The sequence below is a fragment of the Doryrhamphus excisus genome, chromosome 13, assembly GCF_030265055.1.
Source record: "Doryrhamphus excisus isolate RoL2022-K1 chromosome 13, RoL_Dexc_1.0, whole genome shotgun sequence".
In the NCBI taxonomy this organism is placed as follows: Eukaryota; Metazoa; Chordata; class Actinopteri; order Syngnathiformes; family Syngnathidae; genus Doryrhamphus; species Doryrhamphus excisus.
In genome coordinates, this window is record NC_080478.1 from 9,760,639 (window position 1) to 9,787,789 (window position 27,151).

The 27,151-nt window shown below is 40.5% G+C and overlaps 2 protein-coding genes across 4 annotated transcripts in view; one reads left to right on the top strand and one right to left on the bottom strand.

Annotated features, from left to right (window-relative positions):
- Nucleotides 1-170: 170 nt before the first annotated feature.
- nt5e (5'-nucleotidase, ecto (CD73)) lies at nt 171-9,984 on the bottom strand. The gene is made up of 9 exons (XM_058090147.1): nt 9,576-9,984; nt 9,275-9,497; nt 7,362-7,550; nt 5,466-5,663; nt 5,177-5,331; nt 4,950-5,058; nt 4,207-4,356; nt 3,822-4,022; nt 171-1,447 (listed from the first exon to the last, which is right to left on the bottom strand). Exons 1-9 carry the CDS (start codon nt 9,906-9,908, stop codon nt 1,290-1,292), a joined length of 1,716 nt encoding a protein of 571 aa, XP_057946130.1. The 5' UTR covers nt 9,909-9,984; the 3' UTR covers nt 171-1,289.
- The window catches only part of htr1b (5-hydroxytryptamine (serotonin) receptor 1B), a 22,504-nt gene continuing 4,948 nt past the window's right edge, over nt 9,596-27,151 (top strand). The window contains exons 1-3 of one of the 3 annotated variants that reach the window (XM_058090156.1): nt 9,596-9,921; nt 21,197-21,315; nt 21,386-21,471. The gene's annotated coding sequence lies outside the window, so the exon portion shown is untranslated. Of the gene's footprint in view, nt 9,922-10,934; nt 11,206-21,196; nt 21,316-21,385; nt 22,496-27,151 lie in introns of those variants that run through there. The other 2 variants (XR_009132345.1, XM_058090155.1) reach the window with 2 other exon arrangements.

Sequence of the window (27,151 nt, forward strand, 5' to 3'; positions counted from 1 at the left end):
CAAATGATACTTCTCTATAACACTAAATGAATTTGTGAGTAAACATTTACTAAATCATTCACAGTCCAAATATTAATATAATCTAACTTTTCCTCATTAACTAATATTTAGTAACACAAAACACAGAACTCTCCCATAATTACTTCTCCAAATGGAATAAAGCACTTATTTTTGTTGTTTTATTTAAACAAATGTTATGATACAGAGCATCATTTAATGCTACAATACGACATTGGACATGGTTTTATGGCAAGTCAGAGAGCTGGTCCAAAAAAACATCACTGCTGATTTAACATAACACACAATATATAGGTCAATGATTTTATTTTTGCTGTAGAATGATAATATTTGGGTTTGACATCAAGAAGACAATACCTTCTGTTTAAACCCACCCATTTTTCGTGTGAGGAAAGGCATTGGAACTTGTGACTGGCAGGTGTGTCTTATTGCATTGCTTATTCAATCAAAATGTCTACACTCAGATTCGATAGGACAGGTTTTGTCTGTGCAGACTGCAGATCTGCCTATGGGTAAATAACAAGCACTGTGAATCTGACAGAAGCATAAATATAGCATAAACATTGGTCATAGCTTTACAGGCATTTAGAATGTCCTGAAGAAGAAAGGAACTCTTGGTACACCAGCGCTTTCTTTCTTCTTCAGAACATTCAGTATTTTTGTAGTGTCTGTGACCAATGTTTGTGCCATGGCTGACTTATTTCCTATCTGCTTGTTTGTCACTCATAAACAGTTTGCTGGTTTTCATGTTTATACCTCTAAATGCAGTCTGCACAGGTACAACACAGTGCTATTTATTGAATGAATAAGCAATGTAATGGGACACACCTGGGCATCAAAGCACACCTGTCAATCACATATTCCAATACTCTCATGAAAAATGGTGCAAAAGGTGTCAAACCCAAATGTTTGCAGTTCACAGCAAAAATAAAGGAATTGGCCTCACTGTTCCAATGCCATTTTAAGAGAACTTATGTTACAAAAGACCATACAGATTCAGTAAAGTAAGCATGGACTGAATTAAAATACTATTGTAGTTTCATCATCATAATACAATGTTGTTTACTTGCAAGCTTGTCCCTTTTCTGATAAATTTATAGGTTTGGTGGCCCACATGGTCCTAGTTAGCATAAGTGAACGCCCACCAATGCCTTTACAAGGGACCAGAGCATGCAGACACAAAAAACTGGAGGATTGAGTGGCTTGGCAACTTGGTGTCAAAATAATACATAGTTGGTGTAAATAAACAAATACATCCCACTTGCAACGCATCAGAGTGTCAGAGTCAGACATAAACTCAACAGCAGCAAAGAGAAGCTTTGGGCTGCAAGTGCTGCAGAGTTCCTGAACTTGATCCGACCTTCCACCGCTGGATAGACGCGCTTCATCTCTGATATGTATTTGGATAAAACCGAAATGTCCATATCACCTGCAAGACAAAAACGGACAAGTCATTTGAAATAACTTCACAACTGCACACAACATGGTCTAAATTATACTTTCCAAACTCAGGTAATGGTCATGAGTCGGTTTTTGTTGGGTCCCCAATTGTCCAAAAAGTAACATTTAACCTTTATATTGAGCTTTGTGAACGGATGCAGTTATTAGGTAAGTTAAAATATTTTTCAGCTTTTTGTATGAAGTCCTACTAATTTCTGGTGAGAAAAGCACAGCCTCCTTTGTGCTTTCGTGTTAATTTATTTGGTTTTATTAAGGAATTCTGAATCCACATTTGTTTCTTATTCAGTTTTTTCACCATGCATGTTTTATTGCTAGCTGTTTTATGGGTCTTGGCGTACTTTGCCTTTGTAATTTTCCATTGTATGTTCTCCTCAGAACACCAACATGGATATTTTGAAAAATGCACATTTCACCCACCCTGGATGGCCTTTAAAAAAAGGAAAAAAATCTGTGTCCAGTAAAGGTTAAAAAAAATGTGACCACATAAAAACACCTTCACCAACTATTATGTGCATTTTGTACCAACCACAGCAGTGCATGATCTGGGTATGTTCCAATCCCAGCACTGTGCACACGGAAAGCCGGAATAAAAGGTATGTAGGCCACTTATCTATTTGTCGGTGCTAATGTGACGTTTTCTCAAAATCTGACCATATGCACCATCATTTCTTTAGCCTGGATTATTGGGGCATGTGAACATGTGTGCATGTGTGCATTGATAATGCATACATGTGTGCTGCTGTATGTTGGTCAAAAGGACAAGGTGTTTAATACTTTCTTGTACAATATATGCTGAATGCATATATATGAAATATCAAAGTGTATCAGGATAAATAATTAAATCCAAAGTTGGGGGGATTGGATGAGTTAAGAGTTGTGTGAGCATAGAGTTAAGCTTGTGTGAGTAGAACAGTGAGAACAGTGCATCTATTCTGTGTCACCCAGTATTTTTCCATGGGTTCACTGTAGAGATGTCCCCATGCACATTTTTGGGCTTCTGATCCGATTTTTTTGTAGTTTTGATTATCTGATCTGATACTGATCCTTTTTAAAAAAAAAAAAAAAAAGCTTTTGTTGCAAACATACATTTGTGGATATGGACATGGTTGGGAAAATAGCTCTTCAAAACATTCAACCAAAGTATTACAGAATTTACGTTTAGTTTTTATTACACAGCATGAATAACTACAGTTTGGCTTTTGCAACAAACCTCTGCGAGTTATGTCCGTCATGTAATAAAAGATCAAATAAAAAAAAAGGCGTGCAAAATACTTTGAGGACAAGACTAGTCCTTTGACATGGTTATAGATTAATAAGGTTGTTATTACAATATATGATTTTTTTAAACAATTTATACTCTTCAGAGCAATAGTCTTTTATTGATGGTCCGTATTATGAACATCGCGGCACTTCCTATGTGAGCTCACTGCACCATGACACCGCAGTCGGCACAGTGAGGGGAAACCACCACTGTAGCTACTCGCATAATCTCTAACGTCCAACGTGAAACTAACGTGACCATGGTAACCGTGGACGTGTTTTTCTTCAAGCCGGTTTGGAAGTCAAGTGGTAGCCAGCTTTGAGAAATGTTGGTCTCCGGCCATTTCTTACTAATGTGACACAGAAACCGTATCGGCTCGATCTCGTGGCGGAAGCTGATATTATCTAATCTTCAAAATACAGTATAGCAGATCAGCAGCCGATCCCGATCCTTAAGATCAGTTCGAAACATCCCTACTTATCTGTGAGTCTTGTGTAACTCAATATGAGAGCGTGTGTCAAGAAGGCGTTCTACGAAAAGCTATTAAACTGAAAATTCACTGAGCTATTAGACCGAATCTATAGGTGTAATAATAATATTTAACACCAACGCCTACAGTAATTATAGTCTTGAAAGTCTTTATGGACAGCCTTCTTGGAAGCGACATAAGCACTATGCTGCCCTAAATGCATCATGTTTCAGGAATGTGGTGGCCTGAATGTATCGTGTTTCAAGTATATCTTTGCCTTCTTTGCAAGGATGCATTGACATGTATTGACATCTCCGCCAAGTAAATTTGGGAGACATTTAACCGTTCTTCCTGCCAGTTATGATGACATAACTGCCACCTTGCATAATAGAAATAAACAAAGACTCAAAATAGTCCACAAAGTCAAATCCCGTAGTGTGCATGCTTGTGTTTGTGCATAATCAATCACACCAGAAATTGATAAAATAATCACAACCACTCGCATTATGCCACATAGTCAGGAAAGCTGATGTAATTCAATTGTTGTACAATGAATGGATGCTGTAGATCAGTGTGAGTGCAGGTTTAAACATCTTCTGCTTGCCTGCTTACCCGTATTGTGCTTCAGCATCTCCTCCTTGATCATGGTGTAGCTGTCACCTCCGGCCACTAGGTATGAAGGCGTGACCACAGTGTACGTCTTCTCTAGATCCAGAGGTTCATATTTTGGCACTCTGCATTTGGTGCAGACCACAGATAAGGATGCCACTCGCTGGTTTGCTGGCTTTGAAAGGTCGTACTCTACACGGATGCCTGGAAATGGAGAAATCATATCTTTGGTAACACAAAAATCAGGGTGTGAATCACAGAGCGGGATTTTGCTAAATATTGATATTTGGAGCTAGAAATGTATACATGCAAACCAGTAGATGGTACCAAACAAATGCATTTCCCAAAATGATTGACTTGTTAAGACACTGAGAGTGTAACTAGAGACCTGAGACTTGCAGAAATTCTCCATGCATGTCACCATATCTGTGAACAGAGTGTTCGAAGGCCTTTTTCATTGTTGACCCCTTTATCTGTATCAAGTCCATAGTTGCTCCAAATGGTAAAACAGTGAGGATCTCCTCCATGCTTATGGTACCTGAGAGATGAATGTCACATACAGTATATAACAATAAATACATGGAACTATGTACAGAATTGCCTTTGTTCCACATCACAGTACCTAATATGCTATTGGCACATTACCACATGCAAAACCAGCTACTTGGATAAAACGGCTCCTTAAAGTTGTTTGAAATGGAATATAAAAATTGAAATACTGTGTTATCCTGAGTCGGGACTGTGTGGCGGAAAAGCATTCATTCATTCATTTTCTACCTCACGAGGGTCGCGGGGGGTGCTGGAGCCTATCCCAGCTGTCTTCGGGCGAGAGGCGGGGTACACCCTGGACTGGTCGCCAGCCAATCACAGGGCACATATAGACAAACAACCATTCACACTCACATTCATACCTATGGACAAGTTGGAGTGGCCAATTAACCTAGCATGTTTTTGGAATGTGGGAGGAAACCGGAGTACCCGGAGAAAACCCACGCATGCACGGGGAGAACATGCAAACTCCACACAGAGATGCCCGAGGGTGGAATTGAACCCTGGTCTCCTAGCTGTGAGGTCTGCGCGCTAACCACTAGACCGCAAACAACAAAAAAAGCTCTCAGGGAAAAAGTTTACCGTTCTTGTGGCGTTCGTCAATGGCGCTGCGAATGGCTCCACTGTTCAACATGCAAATACCCACATGATTCCACTGCATCTCACTGGAGTACTTTAAATTGTGATTAACCTAAAAAAAGAAAAGAAAATGATGTTAAAACTATGTGAACAGTGTCGATATTTATCGCAACTCCCAGACAAGCACAGGCAGGAACTGTGACTGATAATTATCTGATGCACTTTATTACCATGGCATCACAAATCAAGTTTCCAAGGTTGCATTCCCTAAAGCGACACTCTTCAAAGGAGCCATTGAGGTAAACCAAAGTCTGTCCGACATACTGCGACGAATACTGAGCCAGGTCTTTCTTCCAATTCTGTATATCAGCAAGGATAGCGGGGTCTGACCGTTAAAAAAAAAAAAAAAATTCAATCAAACAAGAGGTATGAAAGCAGTCATGTGTCACAGATTATCATTGGCAGCCACACATCAACAGACATGACTGAACCAGCAATTGGCACTACTGTATTGCATACCTTGAGGGATGCTGCTGTCTAACAGGATAGGGTTTCCAGATGCTTTGAGAACATTTCCAGCCGTATCAAAGGTGACTTTAAGGTAACCCAGGTACTTTCCAAAGGCGTATGCCTGAACAACTGGCACATCTCTATTATCATCAGACCTCACCATAAATGGGTATGGCCCTGCTGGTGCTTCAGTAGATGGAGCGGTTCCTGTATGGGGAAACGACAAGTGAAGAAGTAAAGCTTTCATTTGCATGCTTTGCCTCTTTTGACATTTTTTAAGACATTTTCCAAAATGTTTTCATTGTCACTTGTTAATTCACCCTGAATGGCCCGAAAAACAATTAATCAATCAATAGAGATGGCCAACCAGCCTGACATAGTGATAGCAAGAAGGAACATGAAAAGCTGGCGAAACACCAAGTGCTGCAGGATGAGATAAAATGTGGGGTGTGAAGGCAACACTGGTGCCAATAGTGATTAGGGCACTGGGTTCAGTCACTCCCAAGTTGGGTGGATCGGTATACCAAGGAACCACATCTGACTTCTCTGTCCAGAAGAACGCAATACAGTAAACCTCAGATATATCGGTTTCAATTGTTCCCACTGGTTTTGTCCGATATAAGCGAAATCTGTTATATGTGTATACCGGAAAATGTCTGTTTTACGCATATATCGGATTTATATCCGGTATATGCGTAAATTGGATTTTATCCGTTATAAAAAGGCACTTCCTTGACTATGTTTCCAATGTACCTGGACGCGCAGGCAACGCTGCAAATGACGTCGTATAGCGGCCTGTCACGATTCGGCGAATCGGAGCGTCACGATGCGGCCATCCGATATATGCGAGGGAAATTTAATGGAAATGCATTGGAACGGGACTGGAGATTTTGTCCGAAATAGGCAAAATCCGTTATAGAAAAATCTGATATATGCAATGAATTTTTATTGGAAATGCATTACAGAAAAATCGGTTCTTTTTTATCTGTCCGTTGTGAGCGAATTTCCGATATATCCGAGTCCGATATATCCGAGGTTTACTGTACTTGCAACAGCTAAGGTCTTGCACAGAACTCTGCACCTGCCTACTTTTGGTTAAATAATTATCTTCTAAAATTATAAACTTAATTTCACTTCTCATGTACCACTGGGTTCATCTGCTATATGATATATTTAATTCCCAACAACTAGTGATTTATCAAGGAAAATCTTCTGCATAGGGAGGCACGGTGGTCTAGTGGCTTCCTTAGCGCACAGACCTCACAGCTAGGAGGACCAGGGTTCAATTCCACCCTCGGCCATCTCTGTGTGGAGTTTGCATGTTCTCCCCGTGCATGCGTGGGTTTTCTCCGGGTACTCCGGTTTCCTCCCGCATTCCAAAAACATGCTAGGTTAATTGGCGACTCCAAATTGTCCATAGGTATGAATGTGAGTGTGAATGGTTGTTTGTCTATATGTGCCCTGTGATTGGCCGAAGACAGCTGGGATAGGCTCCAGCACCCCCGCGACCCTCGTGAGGATAAGCGGTAGAAAATGAATGAATGAATGAATCTTCTGCATATACATATACAGTGATGTGGAAAAAGTGTTTGTACTTGTCCCGATTTCTTATTTTTTACACGTTTCTCACACATTAAACACATTTAAATATTAGCCAATGACAACACAACTGAACACATGAAATGAATAATAATAAATGAAAAATTTTATGATTATGGTTAAAGTTACAACATAACTTAAATGTGATTCATTGAGATTGTCATTGAGTGTCATCACTGATATACGATGTACAAATGATGACAATTAGATCGACCAATGATCATGAAAAAGACGTCCAGAAAAAGACCTCTTCTCATTTGAATCTGCGGCTATGTTGAAGCCCACGCAGACCGGAGGAGAACATACCTGTGTACAGGAATGTGTTGGTGTGTCCTCCAATGACCACATCGACGCCTCTCACTTGCTTGGCAATTTTCTGATCCACGTCAAAGCCAGAGTGTCCCAGGGCGATGATCTTATTATAGCCCAATGTCTGCAGCTTATCAACCTCAGCCTGCAGGGACTCCACTTCATCTTCAAATTTTAAGTGTGGTCCTAATATGTAAACACACAGGAGAAGAGGGAAGGATTCAGGAAAGGGGGTTAATATGGAGAACGGTGAGGGCACAATTTATTGTTTTGATATGGACAGCGGTTAACTTCTTTTTACACTTGTATGATGCTAAAAATGGCGAAAACCACAATGCAGGGCGTTGACTCAATAACTCCTTATACACTGCTGCATGTACATTAAAAAAATGAGTGCACAATTTAATTGGTTAAGCATTTTACTAACAGTGGTTAACTTGGTAATGGTAATGGTTTTATTTCATTTGAACATGCATCAGATTACAATTGAGTGCATCCCATAATCAGTTCACAGTATTATGGGAGTAGGAAATAAAATAGAGTAGGAAGATGCAAAGCTTATTAAATCCTACCCCACCATCTGGTACTTTTACAGTCAGTAACTGTTACATTTGTTCACTTCCTGCTTTCCTAATATAGTTTTTTTTATTTTTATTTGTTTTATTTTTATTTTTTATTTATTTTTTGAAAATTTATTTTTGTCACGTACTGAAGTACAAGGTGATATGACCATACAGTAACATAATGGGTACCATAGTTCTTCTTTTTACACTTGTATGCCAGCTAATATACATGTATATATACGTAACATATTTAAGCAAATTTTACTTATTCTTGGCCAAAATTAAGCATTTTCAAGCATACAAATTAGTATATAAACTAACAAATAAACTAAAATACAAACACAAAGCAGAAGAAGCGTTCTAATTATGGGCATGCATTGCATTGCAGGCCCCCACTGACAGCTGCCAAGTAGCAGTCAATGGGGTTCTGCATAGCTGAGCAGCCCATCTTATTATTCCTCCCAGGAAATGTTTAGCTATTAATATTATTATATCTTAATCCTGTTTTTTCGCACTTAATGCAGCCCAAACCGCAAGAAGGACCCCCACACGTTACCCTAATAATATTTTGCACGCCCGTTTTTCACAATTTTACTGATTATTGGATCTTTTATCGGATTAGGGACCCGACTCACATGAGGTTTGTCACAAGCGCTAAACAATATTAATTAATTCATTCATTCATTTTCTAATGCTTTTCCTAACGAGGGTTGCGGGGGGTGCCGGAGCCTATCCCAGCTGTCTTGGGGCGAGAGGCGGGGTACACCCTGGACTGGTGGCCAGCCAATCACAGGGCACATATAGACAAACAACCATTCACACTCACATTCATACCTATGGACAATTTGGAGTCACCAATTAACCTAGCATGTTTTTGGAATGTGGGAGGAAACCGGAGTACCCGGAGAAAACCCACCCATGCACGGGGAGAACATGCAAACTCCACACAGAGATGGCAGAGGGTGGAATTGAACCCTGATCCGCTAACCACTCGACCACCGTGCAGCGCTAAACAATACTATTAACAATTATTATTTTTAATGCTTTGTATGTTTGTAACAAAAGCTCATTAGTTAAAAAAAAGGTCAGCAAGACAATAAAAAAGATATGCTGCATTTCGTGGGAACATCTGATGACATATTTAGTTACCCCAGCTGTGGTCGGAGATATAATAAAGTCTTCTTCTTCTTAATATGGAAGTGTGGTAACAAGAGCAACAACAGCAGTGGCCTTAAATGGTCAACTCCCCCCTGCTTAAATAAACAGTTTCCTCCAAGGTATTGGTACATACAGTAGGGCCATTAATGTCATGCTATTTGTGTGTTTATTATTATTTTTTATTCTTACCTGGCTGGGACAAGAAAGGAGTCTCTGCGGTGGTGTAGCCCACCACAGCCACCCTCTCTGATCCCACAGGGATCACCGTATAAGGCTGGTAGTAGCCGCTCAGCTTTGCAGACAGAGTCTGGTCGGCTTTAAGGTTGGCGCTCACCACTGAGCAATTAACATTCTGCAGGAACGGTTGAATGAGACCCTCCACTCCATTGTCAAACTCATGGTTGCCAAAAGCCTGTGAAACACGCAGATCCACGTTTTCCCCTTTTGCAAATGACACTTTTATGCATCATGAAGATTTTTTTTTTTTTACCATGGCATGATATCCAAGTTTGTTCATGAAGTAAGCTGCCTCTGCGCCCTTATAGTAGTTGAACCACACAGTGCCTTGAAACTGGTCCCCGGCATCCAGCAGCAACACGTTCTTCTCCTTCCTGCGGATCTCAGACACCTTCGTGAAGCGGCGAGCCACCCCGGCGAAGCAGGGGCTCCCGGTCATGCACTTCCCGGAATCTTCGCTGGTCTCCTCGATCCGTGCGTGGTTGTCGTTTGTGTGCAGCAGGGTCAGCTCGAAGCTCGAACCCACGGCCGATGTATGGAACAACAGCAGCAAGTGGAGACCAGCACAGACAGGTTTCCACGGCATGGTGATTTCGGATGTGAGTTAAATGTGTGTGTGTGAGAGTTTGTGTGTGCGTGTGTGTGTGTGTGTGTGCATGTACTGTAAGTGCTCGCTTGCGTGAGTGTCCAAGACTTAAAAAAGCGACGAGATAAAAAAAAGGCGTGGACTTGTCTTTCCTGGGTTGGATAAAAGCAGGACTCCCAAGGCCATAGTTAGTGTGGAGAATAGTTTTCTTTTAATATTAAATTCTCACAATAACCAGACAAATACATTAAAAACATATTATCTCTCATAAAGCATTTATATATCAGCTCAAATCACATCATAATAAATGATAACACAAATATGAATACTTGTTTAATAAGAACATTAATAATAATAAAATTAGAATGTGTCACACATTTGCTAGAAATGTTACACTTTAAATTCATTCATTAATTTAATTCGTACTTAATTTATTTAATTAAAAATAAATACAAATAAAAACAATTAAAGAGCCCTTCAAAAATACGGAATTTATTTTATTATTTTCCACACAGCACACAAAAATAAATCTTCAATGGCGACCTCAAGTGGTCAAAACTAGGCATTACAAATTATCTCATGTTTATATCACAATTGCTTCACATTCATAATTCTGTAAAGTGAATACTGTTAAACGATAAACAAATGAATTTATTAATGTGTGTTGAATACACTTATTGACTGTAAAAATATTTCAGTAAATGTATAAAATGTTGCTATAATTGTAATCATTTGACCTTTTCTCTGAAAAAAAAACATTATAATATATTTTAGCTATGCGTTTAAACCTGTTTAAAATTCACATTTTCAACATTTCACATTCATCTGCCTTCAGTTTCTCCATCACTTTGCCATCGTAAATGTCCTTGGTATGAGTTGTGTGATAATAACACAGCAAACATGAAGGAGGGAGGAAAAAAAACACACACCAGGGAAAGAGACGGCTCTCAGCTGTCAAGGAATGAAATGAAAACCAGTAAATGTTGACAAAATAATACTGCACGGCGGAGACGCGGAGAGCAATGATAAGTGACAAGTGAAAACACTTGTGTGTAATCAACGTGGCATGCATCGCTGCACCGAGGCTTGTGCTTCTAAATCACCAACAAATCTCGTTGGTATTGTAAAAAAGGAAGGGGTGCTAAGGCAACATATTTATATTATATAATAACACCATGCTTTCACTTTCAATTGTTTGGATTATGGTCAAGACACCTTCATGAAACCGATGAAAATGCATCTCTGTTAGTTTTAAAATTCAATAATTTTATTTGCCGTTGTCACTGGAACCTCCGGGGTGAGTAGTTTTACTTTATTGTAATCTTATTTACTTATATTACAGTTTTTTTCCATTGGTAAGACACTAAATCACATTCACTGCACACAGCCACCGACTGACTGCACACATTTCTCAAAAGCAGGACTCTGGTGTCTAAACCTTGAACACTATTCATCGTTTGCATCCAGTTTCCAAAACTCATTTTGATAAAGACTAAAAACATTTGTGCTTATTTGAACACATTTTTCAGACACTGTTGCGACAGAGGGCTGCACTGTGTTAGAGTGGTTAGAGCGCAGGTCGCACAGTTAGTGGACCCAAGTTTGATTCCACCCTTGGGCATCTCTGTGTGTAGTTTGCATGTTCTCCCCTTGATTTTGTGTTTTTTTCTGAGTATTCCTCCCACATTCCAAAACCATGGTAGGTCAATTGGTGACTCCAAATTGTCCGTAAGTATGAATGTGAGTGTGAATGGTTGTTTGTCTATATGTGCCCTGTGATTGGCTGGCGGCCAGTCCAAAGTGTACACCGCCTCTCGCCCGAAGACAGCAGGGATAGGCTCCAGCAAGCCTGTGACCCTCATGAGGAAAAAGCGGTAGAAAATGAATGAATGAATGAATGTTGCAACAGAGGGCTGCACTGTGTTAGAGTGGTTAGAGCACAGGCCACACAGTTTGTGACACAAGTTTGATTCCACCCTTGTTCTCCCTGTGACTTTGTATTTTTTTTCCGGGTATTTCTCCCACATTCCAAAAACATGCTAGGTTAATTGGCGACTCCAAATTGTCCATAGGTATGAATGTGAGTGTGAATGGTTGTTTGTCTATATGTGCCCTGTGATTGGCTGGCGACCGGTCCAGGGTGTACTCTGCATCTTGCCCGAAGACAGCTGGGATAGGCTCCAGCACGCCTGTGACCATTGTGAGGATAAGCGGTATAGAAAATGAATGAATGAATGAAAACACCTTTACCACTGAATAATGTGGACGTGGACGAGCCAGACCATACCCAGAACTTGCACCTGGTCCAGGACCACAAACCGGACAAAGACCAAAGCCTAGACCCATGCAAAGAACTAGAATTCCAGATGAAATTTGTGTCGCTGTCATTGATAATGTGCTGATTCATGACAATGAATAATGAAAGGACATAGAGTGACACCCAACCTGAGCGGATACACCGTGGGCTAAATTATTTGCCAATTTAAAGAGGACAACGGGTAGGGTATACAGGATATACAGTACAGTACAGTATGGTAGGTTTATTCTACTTTTACCTTTTTCTTTGGCCACGTGTTGTAACAGGAAGACAATACAACACAATAAAACGGATAATCCAATGTCAGCCAGTCCACTGGTGATCGTGTGCTGAAGAAAGACATGGATCACCTTGACGCAATCCGTGACAGAATAGCGATTTGAATGTGTGCATGTATGAAATGACTCTTTACTGTAACCATACAAGCAGTCGGAAATGTTCTGAAAATACCGTATAATTTGAATTCTATAACGCATAATCCTAGCTGGGATAGGCTCCAGCACCCCCGCGACCCTCGTGAGGAAAAAGAGGTAGAAAATGAATGAATGAATGCATAATCCTGGTTCACAGGTCAGTAAATGACATTTTTTTTTCTCTGTTTTATGTGTGTTTGTTCCAAAGAGTTCATTGTGATTCCGATGACAGGCCACATGGTGTATACATGTATACACAGATGAGGCTGGTTTCAACCTGGCCAGGAGGAGAAGAGATGGAAATATCGTTGGACAGTGGGCTATATAGTTAATGTCCCAGGTCAGTGTGGGGGCAACGTAACCCTCCGTGCTGCAATATGCAATCTTGGAGTAATTCAGTCATGCGGTTCTGGGTCCTAGATGGAGGGCACATGTTTTTGTTGTTGTCTGGGATAATGTTAATTTTCATAGAAAACTGTTGATTTGGAAATGGCTCAATACGAGCCCTCAAGTGGTTTTTCTACCACCATATTCTCTCTTTCTGAATCCTATAGAAGAATTGTCTCCACGGAGGTGGAATGTCTGTGAGCAGCAGCTATATATTGGAGAAAATCTCTTCCAATCCATGGTTTTGGCATGTGATGATGTTTCTGCTGATGCATGTCAGGGCTGGATCAGGCACACGAGGGGGATATTCTGTGAAGCGAGTTTAGTGGGTTAGCCAGGAGTGTTGATTGGAACGCTGGGTTTGCCTGTTCAGCGAAGGTATAGCTCTCTTTTAAAGCAGCTGTATCACTATGGCAACTTAGGCTGAACTCATAACCTTGTTGGGTCCAGAGTTTCATCTTAAAATCGGCGATGACAGCACCGCAGTTTTCACTATGTAACTCATTCGGAGATGACGTCACTTATTGAGAACCTGGAGTGAATGGTTGTTTGTCTATATGTGCCCTGTGATTGGCTGGCCACCAGTCCAGAGTGTACCCCGCCTCTCGCCCAAAGACAGCTGAAATAGGCTCCAGCATACCCCTGCGGCCCTCATGAGGATAAGCGGCATAGAAAAAGGATGGATGGATGGAGGTTCTCATGAGTCAACCTAGTAAAGATTGTAAGACTAGTTTAAAAAAAAGTCTATAAATTCCCAGTAAAATAGAAAAATGTACAGTGACACACACAGCAAGATACTGTGAGTCATCACTGCAATCTACGACTTTAGACTGCAGTGTTTCAGAAGAGCTTTATATGTTCACCAGTCATATTGCACAATATTGCACCTAAAATATTATAGACAATTTGAATGTTTATATTCTATATGATCCAATACAAGAGCTGTATGTAAAAATGATACCTATTCCAAGATAATTCTCTGGTTTATAGAATGCAGTACTGTAGTGTACTGCATGGTTTGGTTACCTCATTTAGCTTACAACGACAGTATTATACATGTACTTCTCTTGGTGAAGGCATAATTGTAATGAAATATGTAATGGCCGGTGAGTGCATACATGCACGTATAGAATGGAGTGAATGACAAATGAAGGCACGGTCACAGTGGATGCATACGCAAGGTGAAGCATTCATGTTGTCAGTAGAAGATCCACAGCACACACAGACCTTCCTTTACCAAGCAGGCAAGCTGTAGACACACATGGCAGCTTTGTAGCCATGGAGACCTGCAGGCTTTAGTAACTTGTGGGTAAGAAGCCAAGCCTATTGAGTGGGAGCAATGCCGCCACTGCCGCCACCGCCGCTGTGAAACATAGTGAGAGAGCACAAAAAGGAAAGTTGTTGTCCACGTTCCTCCTTGCACTAATACATCTTGACAAGCGTCCTCCATTTATCTATATCACTCAGTGGAAACACTTAGAGGAGATCACTCTGCATGCATGTGTGTGTGTGTGTGTGTGTGTGTGTGTGTGTGTGTGAGATAGAGAGACATTTATAAGCCTCATCGCCCACTAATGGCTACAGAATGATGCATGACCAAAGGGTGAAAAGGTCATCAAAACAGAATGTGCATTTATGGTAAAACGGGCTGTATGACAAAGACTGGCTTCCTAATTAGCACAGCTATGTAGACTGTAACTGAAATAGTGTTTTAATAGGGGACAGGATCTTCTGTAATGTTTAATATTGAAATTTGGAATCAATATTGTAGACTTCAATACTAATAAACTATTTAAATGGTCATTAAAATAGCAAATATGTGTTTTAACAGACACCACACTAATCCAGTTTTTAATCGTTAAAATTATATTCAGTATTATAGACATGATTACTGATTAGTACAGGTATTTATGCTATGATTAAAATAACTAAATTTAAATTAGTAGGGGACAGGCCCTTTAGTAATTCAGTGTATAATCGTTAAAAAAATTGTTGGTAGTCAACATCATAGATTACTGATAAATTATTATTATTATGTGTTTTAATAGGGGACAAGCTCTTTAGTAATCCAGTGTATAATTGTTAAAATGGTCGTCGACATTATAGATTACTGATAAATTATTTAGACTATAATTAAAATAGCACATATGTGTATTAATAGGGGACAGATCCATCAGTAATCCAGTTCAGTTTTAAATTGTTAAAATTATATTCAGTATAAGACTTGATTCGTCATCAGATGTGATTACTACTGAATGGAGGTATTTACACTGGAATTAAAATAGCAGATATTATGTGTTTTAATAGGGGACAAGGCCTTTAGTAATCCAGTTTATAATTGTTAAAATGGTCGTCGACATCATAGATTACTGATAAATTATTTAGACCATAATTAAAATAGCACATACGTATGTGTTTTAATAGGGGACAGATCCATCAGTAATCCAGTTCAGTTTTTAATTGTTGAAATTATATTCAGTATAAGACTTGATTCGTCATCAGATGTGATAACTACTGAATGGAGGTATTTAGACTGGAATTAAAATAGCAGAAATTATGTGTTTTAATAGGGGACAAGCCCTTTAGTAATCCAGTGTTTCCAGTGTGAAATTGTCATCTGCATTATAGACTTGATGACATATTTGGACTATAATTAAAATGCCAGATAATTTGTGTTTTAAAAGGGGACAGGCCCGTCGCTAATCCAGTGTTTAATCTTAATGTAGTCAATATTGTAGACTTCCACCAGTCCAGGGTGTACCACACCTCTCGCCCAAAGACAGACATTTATTAGATGTGGCAGTGCAGGTAGAGCAGGTTGTCTCGGAACCGGAATACAAAACCAGCTTCCTTCATCCCAGGCACTGCCATTGTACCCTTGGGCAAGAGACCTCCCCTACCTTTGCTCCAGTGCTGCCCACACTGGTGTATAACCGTGAGTGAGTGTTTGGTGGTGGTTAGAGACGCTGTTGCCATGCATTGGCAGCCTTTTTCCGTCAGTAAGCCCCAGGGCAACTGTGGCCACAAATGCAGATTAGCGCTACCAGTGTGTGACTGTGGAGTGAATGACTGAATGACGCTTTGGTTGTCCAGAAAGTCCGTGTATAAATCATCCAATGAATGAAGGATTTAATTAATGAAATTATTATTTATTTAAAAATGGCAGAATATTATATATATATATATATATTACTGCACAGACCTTACAGTATTGCAATGTTTAATCGTTTAAGTTAATCCATTCCTAGGAAGTTATGTTGGCTATAAATAAAATAGCAGATGTGTGTTTTAATAGGGGAACACCCCGCATCATGTTTCATTGTTAAAGTGGTACTCGATATTTCCTTTGTACCATACTTGGCCTCTGGTCTTTTTATATTGTTTATTACAGAAAAAAACATGACCTTTTATGGACTTGTTTCCTCACCTTTTTGTGCTAAAAAAGGTTGACATTTCACTTGCTAAATATTACACTCAAAGCTAGAAAAGACTGCATGGAGGTTAAGTCATTTTTATGCACATCAAAAACCTCTTTCACATCCTCCGCATCAGTCCTAGCAGTCCTGCATTTATCATCCTGTGCCTTTTTATTCACAAAGTGTGATATTAAATGTGTGTGCTTTTCACACAGCGACACAACATGCTGATAATTCAATATTTTATCGGAAGTGACAATTATTATATTTATTATGGGAAGACGGGGCACGGCGGTCAAGTGGTTAGTGCGCAGACCTCACAGCTAGGAGACCAGGGTTCAATTCCACCCTCGGCCATCTCTGTGTGGAGTTTGCATGTTCTCCCCGTGCATGCGTGGGTTTTCTCCGGGTACTCCGGTTTCCTCCCACATTCCAAAAACAAAATTAATTGGCGACTCCAAATTGTCCATAGGTATGAATGTGAGTGTGAATGGTTGTTTGTCTATATGTGCCCTGTGATTGGCTGGCGACCAGTCGCTGGCGACCTTCGCTCTCGCCCGAAGATGGATAGGCTCCAGCACCCCTGCGACCCTCGTGAGGAAAAGTGGCAGAAAATGAATGAATGAATGAATGAATTATGGGAAGACGACAAACTTATGTAGATGTTATTTCTTCTTCTATGGTTTGGTGTGTCACATGGTTCTGTCTGCTCACAGCGCCGCATGTAGGTGTATCCGTTCCTTCTGTTCCTGTCTGTATACAATTACAGTGTATTTAGTAATCCAGCAATTTATTTTCAACCTGCCAAAAAAAGGGGGCCTAAGATGTGTGATGACATCAGCGTCTGACAGCTACAATTTCTTTCAACACGAGAGTGTGAAGAGTGAGCATCTGGTGTTAAACTTCACACCCTATCACGCAGCATCCTGCCTCTGTTATGGTTCTAGCCCCTGTCTCACTGCCTGCAAGAGCCGGGATTGTTTTCAGTGTCGCCGTTCTGTGTGAACAGCACCGATACAGAATGGGGTGTTGAAGTTGACCTGGGAAATCTCTGACTCAGGAGGTAGTATCAGAGAGGTAACAGATACGGGAAGATTCCTGTGGGTAAGTGGATTCGGCAAGTCACTTTTGTGTACTTTTTCTGTATAAAGCGCACAGGTGGAGGCAGAGCCTTCCCTACGTAAAGTGGCGCCCCCATCCATGGGTGATTTAAATTGAGTGGAGACCACGGCACCCTTAGCATCCACCTATATTGCCTCTTGGGCCAGCCGACTTGGGGTGGATATGTATCGATTGTCACTCTCATGCTGCAATTTTGCCAGATCTCTGTGTGAAAAGTTTATTGATACTCACTTGGAAGCTGGAAAATTGCTGGATTGACTATCCAAAGCAGGGGTCTCAAACTCAATTTACTTGGGGGCCACTGGAGATCGGGTCTGGTTGAGACTGGGCTGCATCAGGTTTTCAAAAAAAAAACGCGTTTATTAAAAACAAAAAAATTTAAAAAACTTCGTTTTGGTTCCAATTTTCTACAAGAAAAGCTCTGATAAAACATTCCACTATTCTCAAATATCTTACTTTTTATTTTTCTACACAAAATAAGATGAAAAATAAATAAATCAAGAATAAAGAAAATCAATCAATCAGTAATAAATAAATAAATATAATAATAATAATAAAAACTTAAGAAACCACATATAGTTGGTGGGTAGACAAATTATTTTTTTCAGATTAAAATGAACAAAGCATTATTAGAGCCCTGTAGACATGACAAAACACGACTATAGTCACATTTATACTCTTTTTATTTACAACATATTGCGCAACTGCAGGGTCTTGAGACACATGCTAACTCACAAACTAGAGAGCTAGCGACCTAAACAGTAGCCTTCAAATTATTTCCTTTAAACTTAAATAGCCAAAAACTTACCACTTCCACACGGTTAGGGAGGATAACTATTAACAGTTATTTAACTTTTATTATTATACATGAACATTAATCAAACGTAATAATTTTTTCTGGGTACATGATACCATACAGCATCCATATCAAACTTGCGCGGGCCGCACTAACATTAAACTTTCATATCAAGGCGGGGGCCTCAAACTAGTGTCCTGCGGGCCACATTTGGCCCCTGATCCAAAGGGACTAAAGTTTTTTTTTATGAGAAACAGTGAGGAAATTCCATGTTTAACGATCCAAAATAACCACCTCGCTCTTAGCAAATGGTGACATGAACGAGCAAGAAGTGGTTCATACTGTATGCTGCCGTCTGGTGCAGTGAAGCTTGTAAGCAATTAGTCATCTTCTCCAGCCTTCTGCAAACCATTCTTTCAATAAAAAATAAAGCCCCATTTCAGGCATTCTTACTGCTAATGGAAACTTTTTAATTTATATTTTGGGACATCTCTTTGTAGCGCAACCTGGCGCTAACCTGTCCTTGTCCCCTCTGTCCATGTGTTGCATGCACATGTGTTAGTCCTCTTGTATCTGTCGACACACCAAGTGCACACGTACGTCACGGAAGAGAGACGTGCAAAATATGACAGGGTGTTCCTGCGGGAGGCCGCCAATCAGGCCTCATCTCACACCGCTCACATAATTGCATCCAATTCTGTGATGTGTCATTGCAATGTTAGCAATTGCCAGGTAATCTCTTATTAATTGCTAAAAGGGTGGTCCATCTGTGACACTGTGGATGAATTCTGGCAATTTTTTGCAGCTCATAATGCATAATGCATCCAATCCTGTGTTGATTGGCACAATGGTATTGGTGCGGCATCGTAGCTTTAATAAATCAATTCCCCCGCTTTCAGTCTTTCCCTGAAAAGCATGGCGGGCCTCCAAACTTGTGGAAACAATCTGCAGTCGGTTTCCCATCTGACCATCCTGCTGCTGAAAGGACTGGAGTGTTCTCCAGATATAAACGGGTCTAACCGCAGCGACGCCTCATTTCCTGTCACATATTCCCAAAGGCGCTAAAGTTGGTGCTCCTAAGAGATGCTTGTCGGCTTCTTCAGCTAGAAAGGTGCTAATTTACATGCACAATTGGGGCAGAAAGTGGCACAGTTCCCCCACCTCCAGTACGTTCTCTACCACCATCCCATCTGGAAAGTTACACCCCACCTAACCTCTTCTCCAAAATCCTCCATTTCGAAATAGAAATCTCTCCTGACACAATTTGAGGCGGCCTTCGAGAGCTGATTGGCGGCGCACAAGTGCCATATGCCACCGGACCAGGCTGGGCCGCCCTGCACTGCACTGGGGCAGCTTCTGGAACTCATCATGTGGCCTATATTTGTCTTCTGACTTTCTGCTTTAACCCTTGATAGGATTTAACACACCGAAATACACTGGAAGCTCCAAACAGTCATGAGCGTCATGTACAACTTCACCAACTCTTGTGTTTTGCTTGTTCTTTGGCTTTATTGTGTATTTTTGTTGTTGTGATATTGTGATTTGTTAAAAAAAAATATTTGTCTTTTGTCTTGAATCTTGTTAATGAGTTTTCTTTCGGGTAGGGTACCTTTCACATTTGAACTAATGTCTGGTGCCTGGCAGTCAGTACCAGTACGCAGAGGTACTGATTTCCAGTACTTTTAATTGTGTTTATCCATCCATCCAATAGTTACCATAAGAAGTCCATTACAGTATATTCATAAATAGAACAACAAGGAACTCTTGCAATGACAGTGAGTCTATATTTATATTTATTTATTTATGTGTACTATGTCTTATTTGCGGGGCTGCACGGTGGAGAATGTGGTTATCGCGCAGGCTTCACAGCTAGTAGACCCATGTTCAATTCCACCCTCTGCCATCTCTGTGTGGACTTTGCATGTTCTCCCTGTGCATGCGTGAGTTTTCTCTGGGTACTCCGGTTTCCTCCCACATTCCATAAAAACATGCTAGGTTAATTGGCGACTCCAAATTGTCCATAGGTATGAATGTGAGTGTGAATGGTTGTTTGTCTATATGTGCCCTGTGATTGGCTGATTGGCATTTTCTCTGGTGTTTATCCTCAGTAGAGTCACAGGCATGCTGGAGCCTATCGCAGCTGACTTCGGGCGAGAGGCGGGGCACACTCTGGACTGGTCGCCAGCCAATCACAGGGCACATATAGACAAACAACCATTCACACTCACATTCATACTTATGGACAATTTGGAGTCGCCAATTAACCTAGCATGGAATGTGGGAGAACATGCAAACTCCAGACAGAGATGCCCAAGTGGAAAATCGAACTGCTTTCTTGACTATGTGGCCTACATGCTAACCACTCGGTCACCGTGCGGCCAAAATTTCAGAAATTTTAGTGTGTTTCAAGTTTTGTTCATGTGTTTTTATCTCCCTTTTTTGTTACCCCAGTCACCCTTTGTTAATGTGTTTTCTGAAATGGTCATTAGGGGTTTGTTTTGTTGTTAATGTGTTTTCTGAAGTGTATTTGTTGTTTGTTTTGTTTGTTTTCTGAAATGTTGAAGTGCTCTTAAAGTGTTTGTTACCATGTTCTGCCACTTAAAAAGCCCCATACACGCCATTTGTTCAACGCAAAAGTCAGTCATTTTAGTCAAGAATGTTAGTCTTTGGTTGTATTATCATCACAAACACAAAGTATAAACCTGTTGGATCGAATTTTAGGCTCAGTGGTAATTTTGAGCGTGTGTTTCAATCTGCAGCTCCAACCACAACAAAGATTTTATCACTAACCCGCTGACGGCAACATCATCATAAGAACACTTTTCCCTTTCCTTCAGATCTTGAAAATCCAAACATGGCTGACCTAGCAGCTCAGCGTGGCCGCCTCCCCCCCATGTGACATCTCATTATCACTTGGACGAGATGAAGACGAATCCTGCAGCGGAGGTTTTTGGGGGTAAGTGGAAAGGGAGGGGTGGACCAACCAGGGATATGCCCTCATTTTGGATTTGCCCTATTTGGTACAGAGTCACCACTGCCTCGACTTCCTGGACCACAAGAACTGAAAGATGACCAATGCAAATGTTGCTGCTGATGGAAACATCTCACATTTGTAGGTAGCAACTCCCTTACAAACTCTATCTGTGACTCATAGTGATGAACCTGCACACACTCCTTGCCTGACTCAGCGGTTTCTAATCAGCTCTCCGTCTTTTTTTCATCTCTTCTCATCATCATCACTTTTTTTTTTTCTAGCAGATGCACTGTGCAGCTGCATATAATGCCAATAATGAATCTCTAAAAACAGACTTGCTGATGAAGAAACATATGGTAGCACATGCCAGGTGGTCGGGAAGGTCTGCCCACCTGGATTTTGCATCGTTTAACTGCTAATGAAGGTCTTAGGCTCGGTAAACATCCACAGGACAGTCCGTTCGGTACACCTGAATAATCCAGAACTGCAATATTGAAATATGAAATATCATTGTGGTCATAATTTCTAGACATATAAAACTGTACTGCATCAATGAGATGAATGCATCAGATTCCTGATTCTGATATGTGGCTTGATTTCTTATTGCTGATGATTGACAATGATCTCCTGCCACTCAGAACAGAGAACACAATGGGAGGGTTCTCCTTTAGTCAATCTGGACTGTTTGTAGTGGCTTTGTATTTAGTTGCCTACACATACATAACATATAAGAAGAACTGGACACGAATATACAACACCCTTTAGAGCAGGGGTCTCAAACATGCAACCCGCGGGCCAAATGTGGCCCGCAGGACACTAGTTTGAGGCCCCCGCCTTGATATGAAAGTTTAATGTTAGTGCGGCCCGCGCAAGTTTGATATGGATGCTGTATGGCAGGGGTGCTCACACTTTTTCAGCATGCGAGCTACTTTTAAAATGACCGAGTCAAAATGATCTACCCACTACAAAAATGCAAAACATCTATTTATTTTCAAATGTATTGAGGATTATTTGTACGTACAATGTATGTTGATGTACCTTACATAACCAAATGAGCCAATATTGCAAAACACACAATTAACTATTAACATTTTTTGTAATTACCTGAGTTTACTTTGATGACTTGCACTGAATTGAATCAGTCAGGGATGCATAGTCCGGACAGTAGCTGCTGATAGCCAGGTTAGCCAGGCAAACGCACTTCGAAAAAGACATTGTGAAAAAAAAAGTCCACCTCCCATTCCGTATGGAAGTGATATGTTTTTGCCTTTTTACTTGGTCCAGCTCCTTCACTTAGTGACCATAAACTTTAGCGAGGGCTTGAAATCTGACGCAATTCGCCGACTAGCTTAGCACTTTGCATCGTTGTTTACGCATGAGCGGTGACCTAAAGGTCAAAATTCAGTTGTCATCTGACTGGTTGTCCTGTATGTCAATCAAGTAACGGGGATGGATGATAGGCTGACATCGTAAGTTCTGCTGCACTTAGAGACGTTGTTTGATTTGATTGATCACCCGAAGGGCAACATTCAGTTGTCATCTGAATGGCTGCCCTGTATATCAATCAAGCGACGGCATTGATGCTAGGATGATATTTTTTTAATGTCACGCCGCGATCGACCAGTACCACCTCCGCGATCGACCGGTAGATCGCGATCGACTTAATGAGCACCCCTGCTGTATGGTATCATGTACCCAGAAAAAATTATTACATTTGATTAATGTTCATGTTAAAGGTTAAATAACTGTTAATAGTTATCCTCCCTCTCCGTGTGGAAGTGGTAGGTTTTTGGCTATTTAAGTTTAAAGGAAATAACTTGAAGGCTACCGTTTAGGTTGCTAGCTCTCTAGTTTGTGAGTTAGCATGTGTCTCAAGACCTGCAGTTGCGCAATATGTTGTAAAAAAGTATATGTAATATGTAATAAAAAAAGTATAAATGTGACTATAGTCGTGTTTTGTCATGTCTACAGGGCTCTAATAATGCTTTGTTCATTTTAATCTGAAAAAAAATAATTTGTCTACCCACCAACTATATGTGGTTTCTTAAGTTTTTATTATTTGCCGTTTTATTATTATTATTATTATTATTATTATATTTATTTATTACTGATTGATTTTCTTTATTCTTGATTTGTTTATTTATTTTTCATCTTATTTTGTGCAGAAAAATAAAAATTTACTGTAGAAAATCAGAACCAAAGCACTGAAAAAGTTTGTATATTTTTCTGTTTTTAATAAATGCGTTTTTGGTTTTTTTGGAAAACCTGGAAAACCTGAAAACCAGCCTTGCCCAGATCCTAGCTCCAGTGGCCCCCAGGTAAATTGAGTTTGAGACCCCTGCTTTAGAGGTAGCAGTATTAAATGTAATAACAGACACACAACAGAGTACCGATAGATCACTCTAATACACCACAAGGACACAGAACACAATGCACATTCATACGCTGTAAAAAAAAAAAGGACTGCAGTAGAGCAAGTCTGCAAAAGGTGAATACTGTAAATGCACCTACAAAAATAAAGGGCACTCTGCATCACTTTTAGTAGTATTAATTACGCATTGCTTTACATTGGAATCAGGGCAGGCTTTTCCAATTTAAGAGTTAATAGTCGTAACTACTTTTAATATTATGGAGATCAATAAGGGGATCCAATCTAATGCCTTTCTGTAACTGATGATAGTACAGTTTTGTAATATGGTGGTTATCTTGGAGAATCACCACCAAATTTGGTACACACCTCCAGGCGACATAGGCTCCAGCATACAGTCAGGAGTTGTGGAACTTACCCAATTTACCCAATTAATCAATTAGAGTTTGGATTAGTCCCTCATTTTACCAATTTACCATTTACAATTGGCTTAGTTTGGAAGAACATTTTTTGGATGAACCAGAACAAAGATAACATCCCGAGGGTGTATTGTCCCGATTCTTTTGTCCCTACTTCAAACTTTAGACATCAAGGTCTCGTCGTTGTAAGCAAATATTCCCCCCCAAAAATGAGGAAAACTACTCAAAGAAAGATTGCATGAGAGGTTTACGAGACTAAAAATAGTCCTTTCAGAGTCAGTGGGAGATGGGATAGATAGAATTTGTAGCCTGTGACTGTGCTTTGCCAAAATGTGCCCAGAGATGAGGTGAGATTGCACAGAGGGGTGCTCGGTGTCAGGGAAAATACTGCTGCTGCTGCTGCTGAATGGAGCCACACATGCCGAAACCAAACAGAAACATCATACACATAAAATAAAATGTAAATTAACGTATGTATGAGTAGCTACACCTTCATTAAAAAAAACGGAATCATGATAGCTGTTGCAAGAAAGCCATGTGTGATCTTGCTTACCAAAATAAGGGTGTGAAAACAGAGAGTGTTTTCTGAGGAGGTGTTCAACAGTGCCCGTGCATTAGCTAGGGTGACACATTCATGGTTGGTTGAGGGTTGTACAATCATGAACTCACACGGGGGTTCACTCACAATCACAGTGTGGCTCAAATCATGCCGAGTACCCGCAGTCGTTACCTGCAACAGAGTCAGTCTATTATGCTTTCTTTGGTAGAAAAGGAGCTGTTTCTTTTACTCTGAAGACCTTTTGTCATTGACATGCAAACATCGACCGCTTCTCTCTTCCACATCGACATGAGCACCGATTCCCCAGAAGTTCCATTATCATAGATTTGATTCTCAGCTGTCAGCCACTGTCTGCTGTCATCTCGCGTTTTCTTTCTTTCTTTTTCACAGGATAGGGAATCCTAGTCGGTAACTTCCACTTAGAAGTCGAATCACTGCCTCACTAAAGTCGCAATTATTTTCTGTCATGCCTCCCAGAAGACTCCCCAAATTGAAATACTATTGAGAACTAATATTGATAATATTTATATTTATTTATCTATGCAAACCACTGTATGGAGCTGCACGAATGAGCGGCTGGATGAGTGGTTAGCATGCAGGCCACACAGCTAGGAGATCTGGATACGATTCCCCCCTCGGGCATGTTCTCTCCGTGCTTTCATGGGTTTTCTCCGGGTACTCCGGTTTCCTCCCAAAAACATGCTAGGTTATTTGGCGACTCCAAATTGTCCATAGATATGAATGTGAGTGTGAATGGTTGTTTGTCTATATGTGCCCTGTGATTGGCTGGCGACCAGTCCAGGGTGTACCCCACCTCTCGCCCGAAGTCAGCTGCGATAGGCTCCAGCATGCCTGTGACTCTACTGAGGATAAACACCATAGAAAATGGATGGATGGATAAACACAATTAAAAGTACTGAAAATCAGTACCTCTGTGTACTGGTACTGACTGCCAGGCACCAGAAATTAGCTCAAATGTGAAAGGTACCCTACCCGAAAGAAAACTCATTAACAAGATTCAAGACAAAAGGCAAATTAAATTTTTTTTTAACAAATTACAATATCACAACACCTTTACACTCCTGTTACCCAATACAGTAGACATAATAACAGATAAATAAAACATTCATTCATTCATTTTCTGTTACTTATCCTCACATGCTGGAGCCTATCCCAGCTGTCTTCAGGAGAGAGGCGGGGTACACCCTGGACTGGTCGCCAGCCAATCACAGGGCACATATAGACAAACAACCATTCACACTCACATTCATACCTATGGACAATTTGGAGTCGCCAATTAACCTAGCATGTTTTTGGAATGTGGGAGGAAACCGGAGTACCTGGAGAAAACCCACGCATGCACGGGGAGAACATGCAAAGTCCACACAGAGATAGCAGAGGGTGGAATTGAACATGGGTCTCCTAGCTGTGAGGCCTGTGCGATAACACTTTTTGCACCGTGCAGCACCGCAAATAAGACGTATTACACATAAATAAATAAATATAAATATAGACTCACTGTCATTGCAAGAGTTCCTTGTTGTTCTTTTTTTATGAATATTTATGAATATACTGTAATGGACTTCTTATAGTACTAACTATTGTTTCATCATTGTAACATTACTGACACCAAGCGATTAGTGTATATACTCCATATCATCATAATGTCTTTGAATGAGTCTTCCGAATTTTTATGCTTATGCTTTGTAAGCTTTTATGACAACATACACTCACTGTACATATTATTTATAACAGGCTGCATCTTCTTAAATGATAATAATGCACCTTTAATTATTGATGATTTGCAGTAGTGTTGAACAGCACTGCATCATACTAAAAGCTATTTTCTTCCTCACCAGAATATTCCATACAACTCTCAGAGGTTGATCAAGTGTACTTAAGTGTGCCTACATTGTCCACTGAGTGTGCACAATGTCCTATCATGGTGGGGGCACCACATCCACTAAAGTAAGGCCGTATGGACGTTGTCCCTTACAAACAGTAGATATTTCCAGTCACGTCTTGGCGTGTCACCGACAGTTTCACAGCCTGATGTCAGTGAAGCATCACCAGCATCGTGAACATCAGCTCCAGCAGTTTATTTGCCAAAAGCAGCAGAACTCAACGCAGCACCTCCTAAATTCTCCATGTACGTGTCAGAAAGGAAGAAGTGCAAGAAGGCTGATAAAGGTGATACTCAGAACTTGGCGTTATCGTTATGGGGATGATTGGAACCGAGCGGGTGGCGTTTCCCATAAGACTGTAGTTTTTGTTTGCTTGTTTGTTTGTGGACAAACTAGAACTACAAAAAATAATCAGGGGTCTCAAACACGCGGCCCGCGGGCCAAATGTGGCCCGCAGGACACTAGTTTGAGGCCCCCGCCTTGATATGAAACTTTAATGTTAGTGCGGCCCGCGCAAGTTTGATATGGATGCTGTATGGTATCATGTACCCAGAAAAAATTATCACGT

Bases quoted from the DNA above. Each gene is read 5' to 3' on its own strand.
- nt5e (XM_058090147.1), bottom strand. From the start codon at position 9,908: ATGCCGTGGAAACCTGTCTGTGCTGGTCTCCACTTGCTGCTGTTGTTC. The intron at 5,332-5,465 runs GTATGCAATACA...TTTAACGGTCAG, and splicing joins AGACAGCAGCATCCCTCAAG to ACCCCGCTATCCTTGCTGAT. The intron at 5,059-5,176 runs GTAATAAAGTGC...TTCTTTTTTTAG, and splicing joins ACTTGATTTGTGATGCCATG to GTTAATCACAATTTAAAGTA.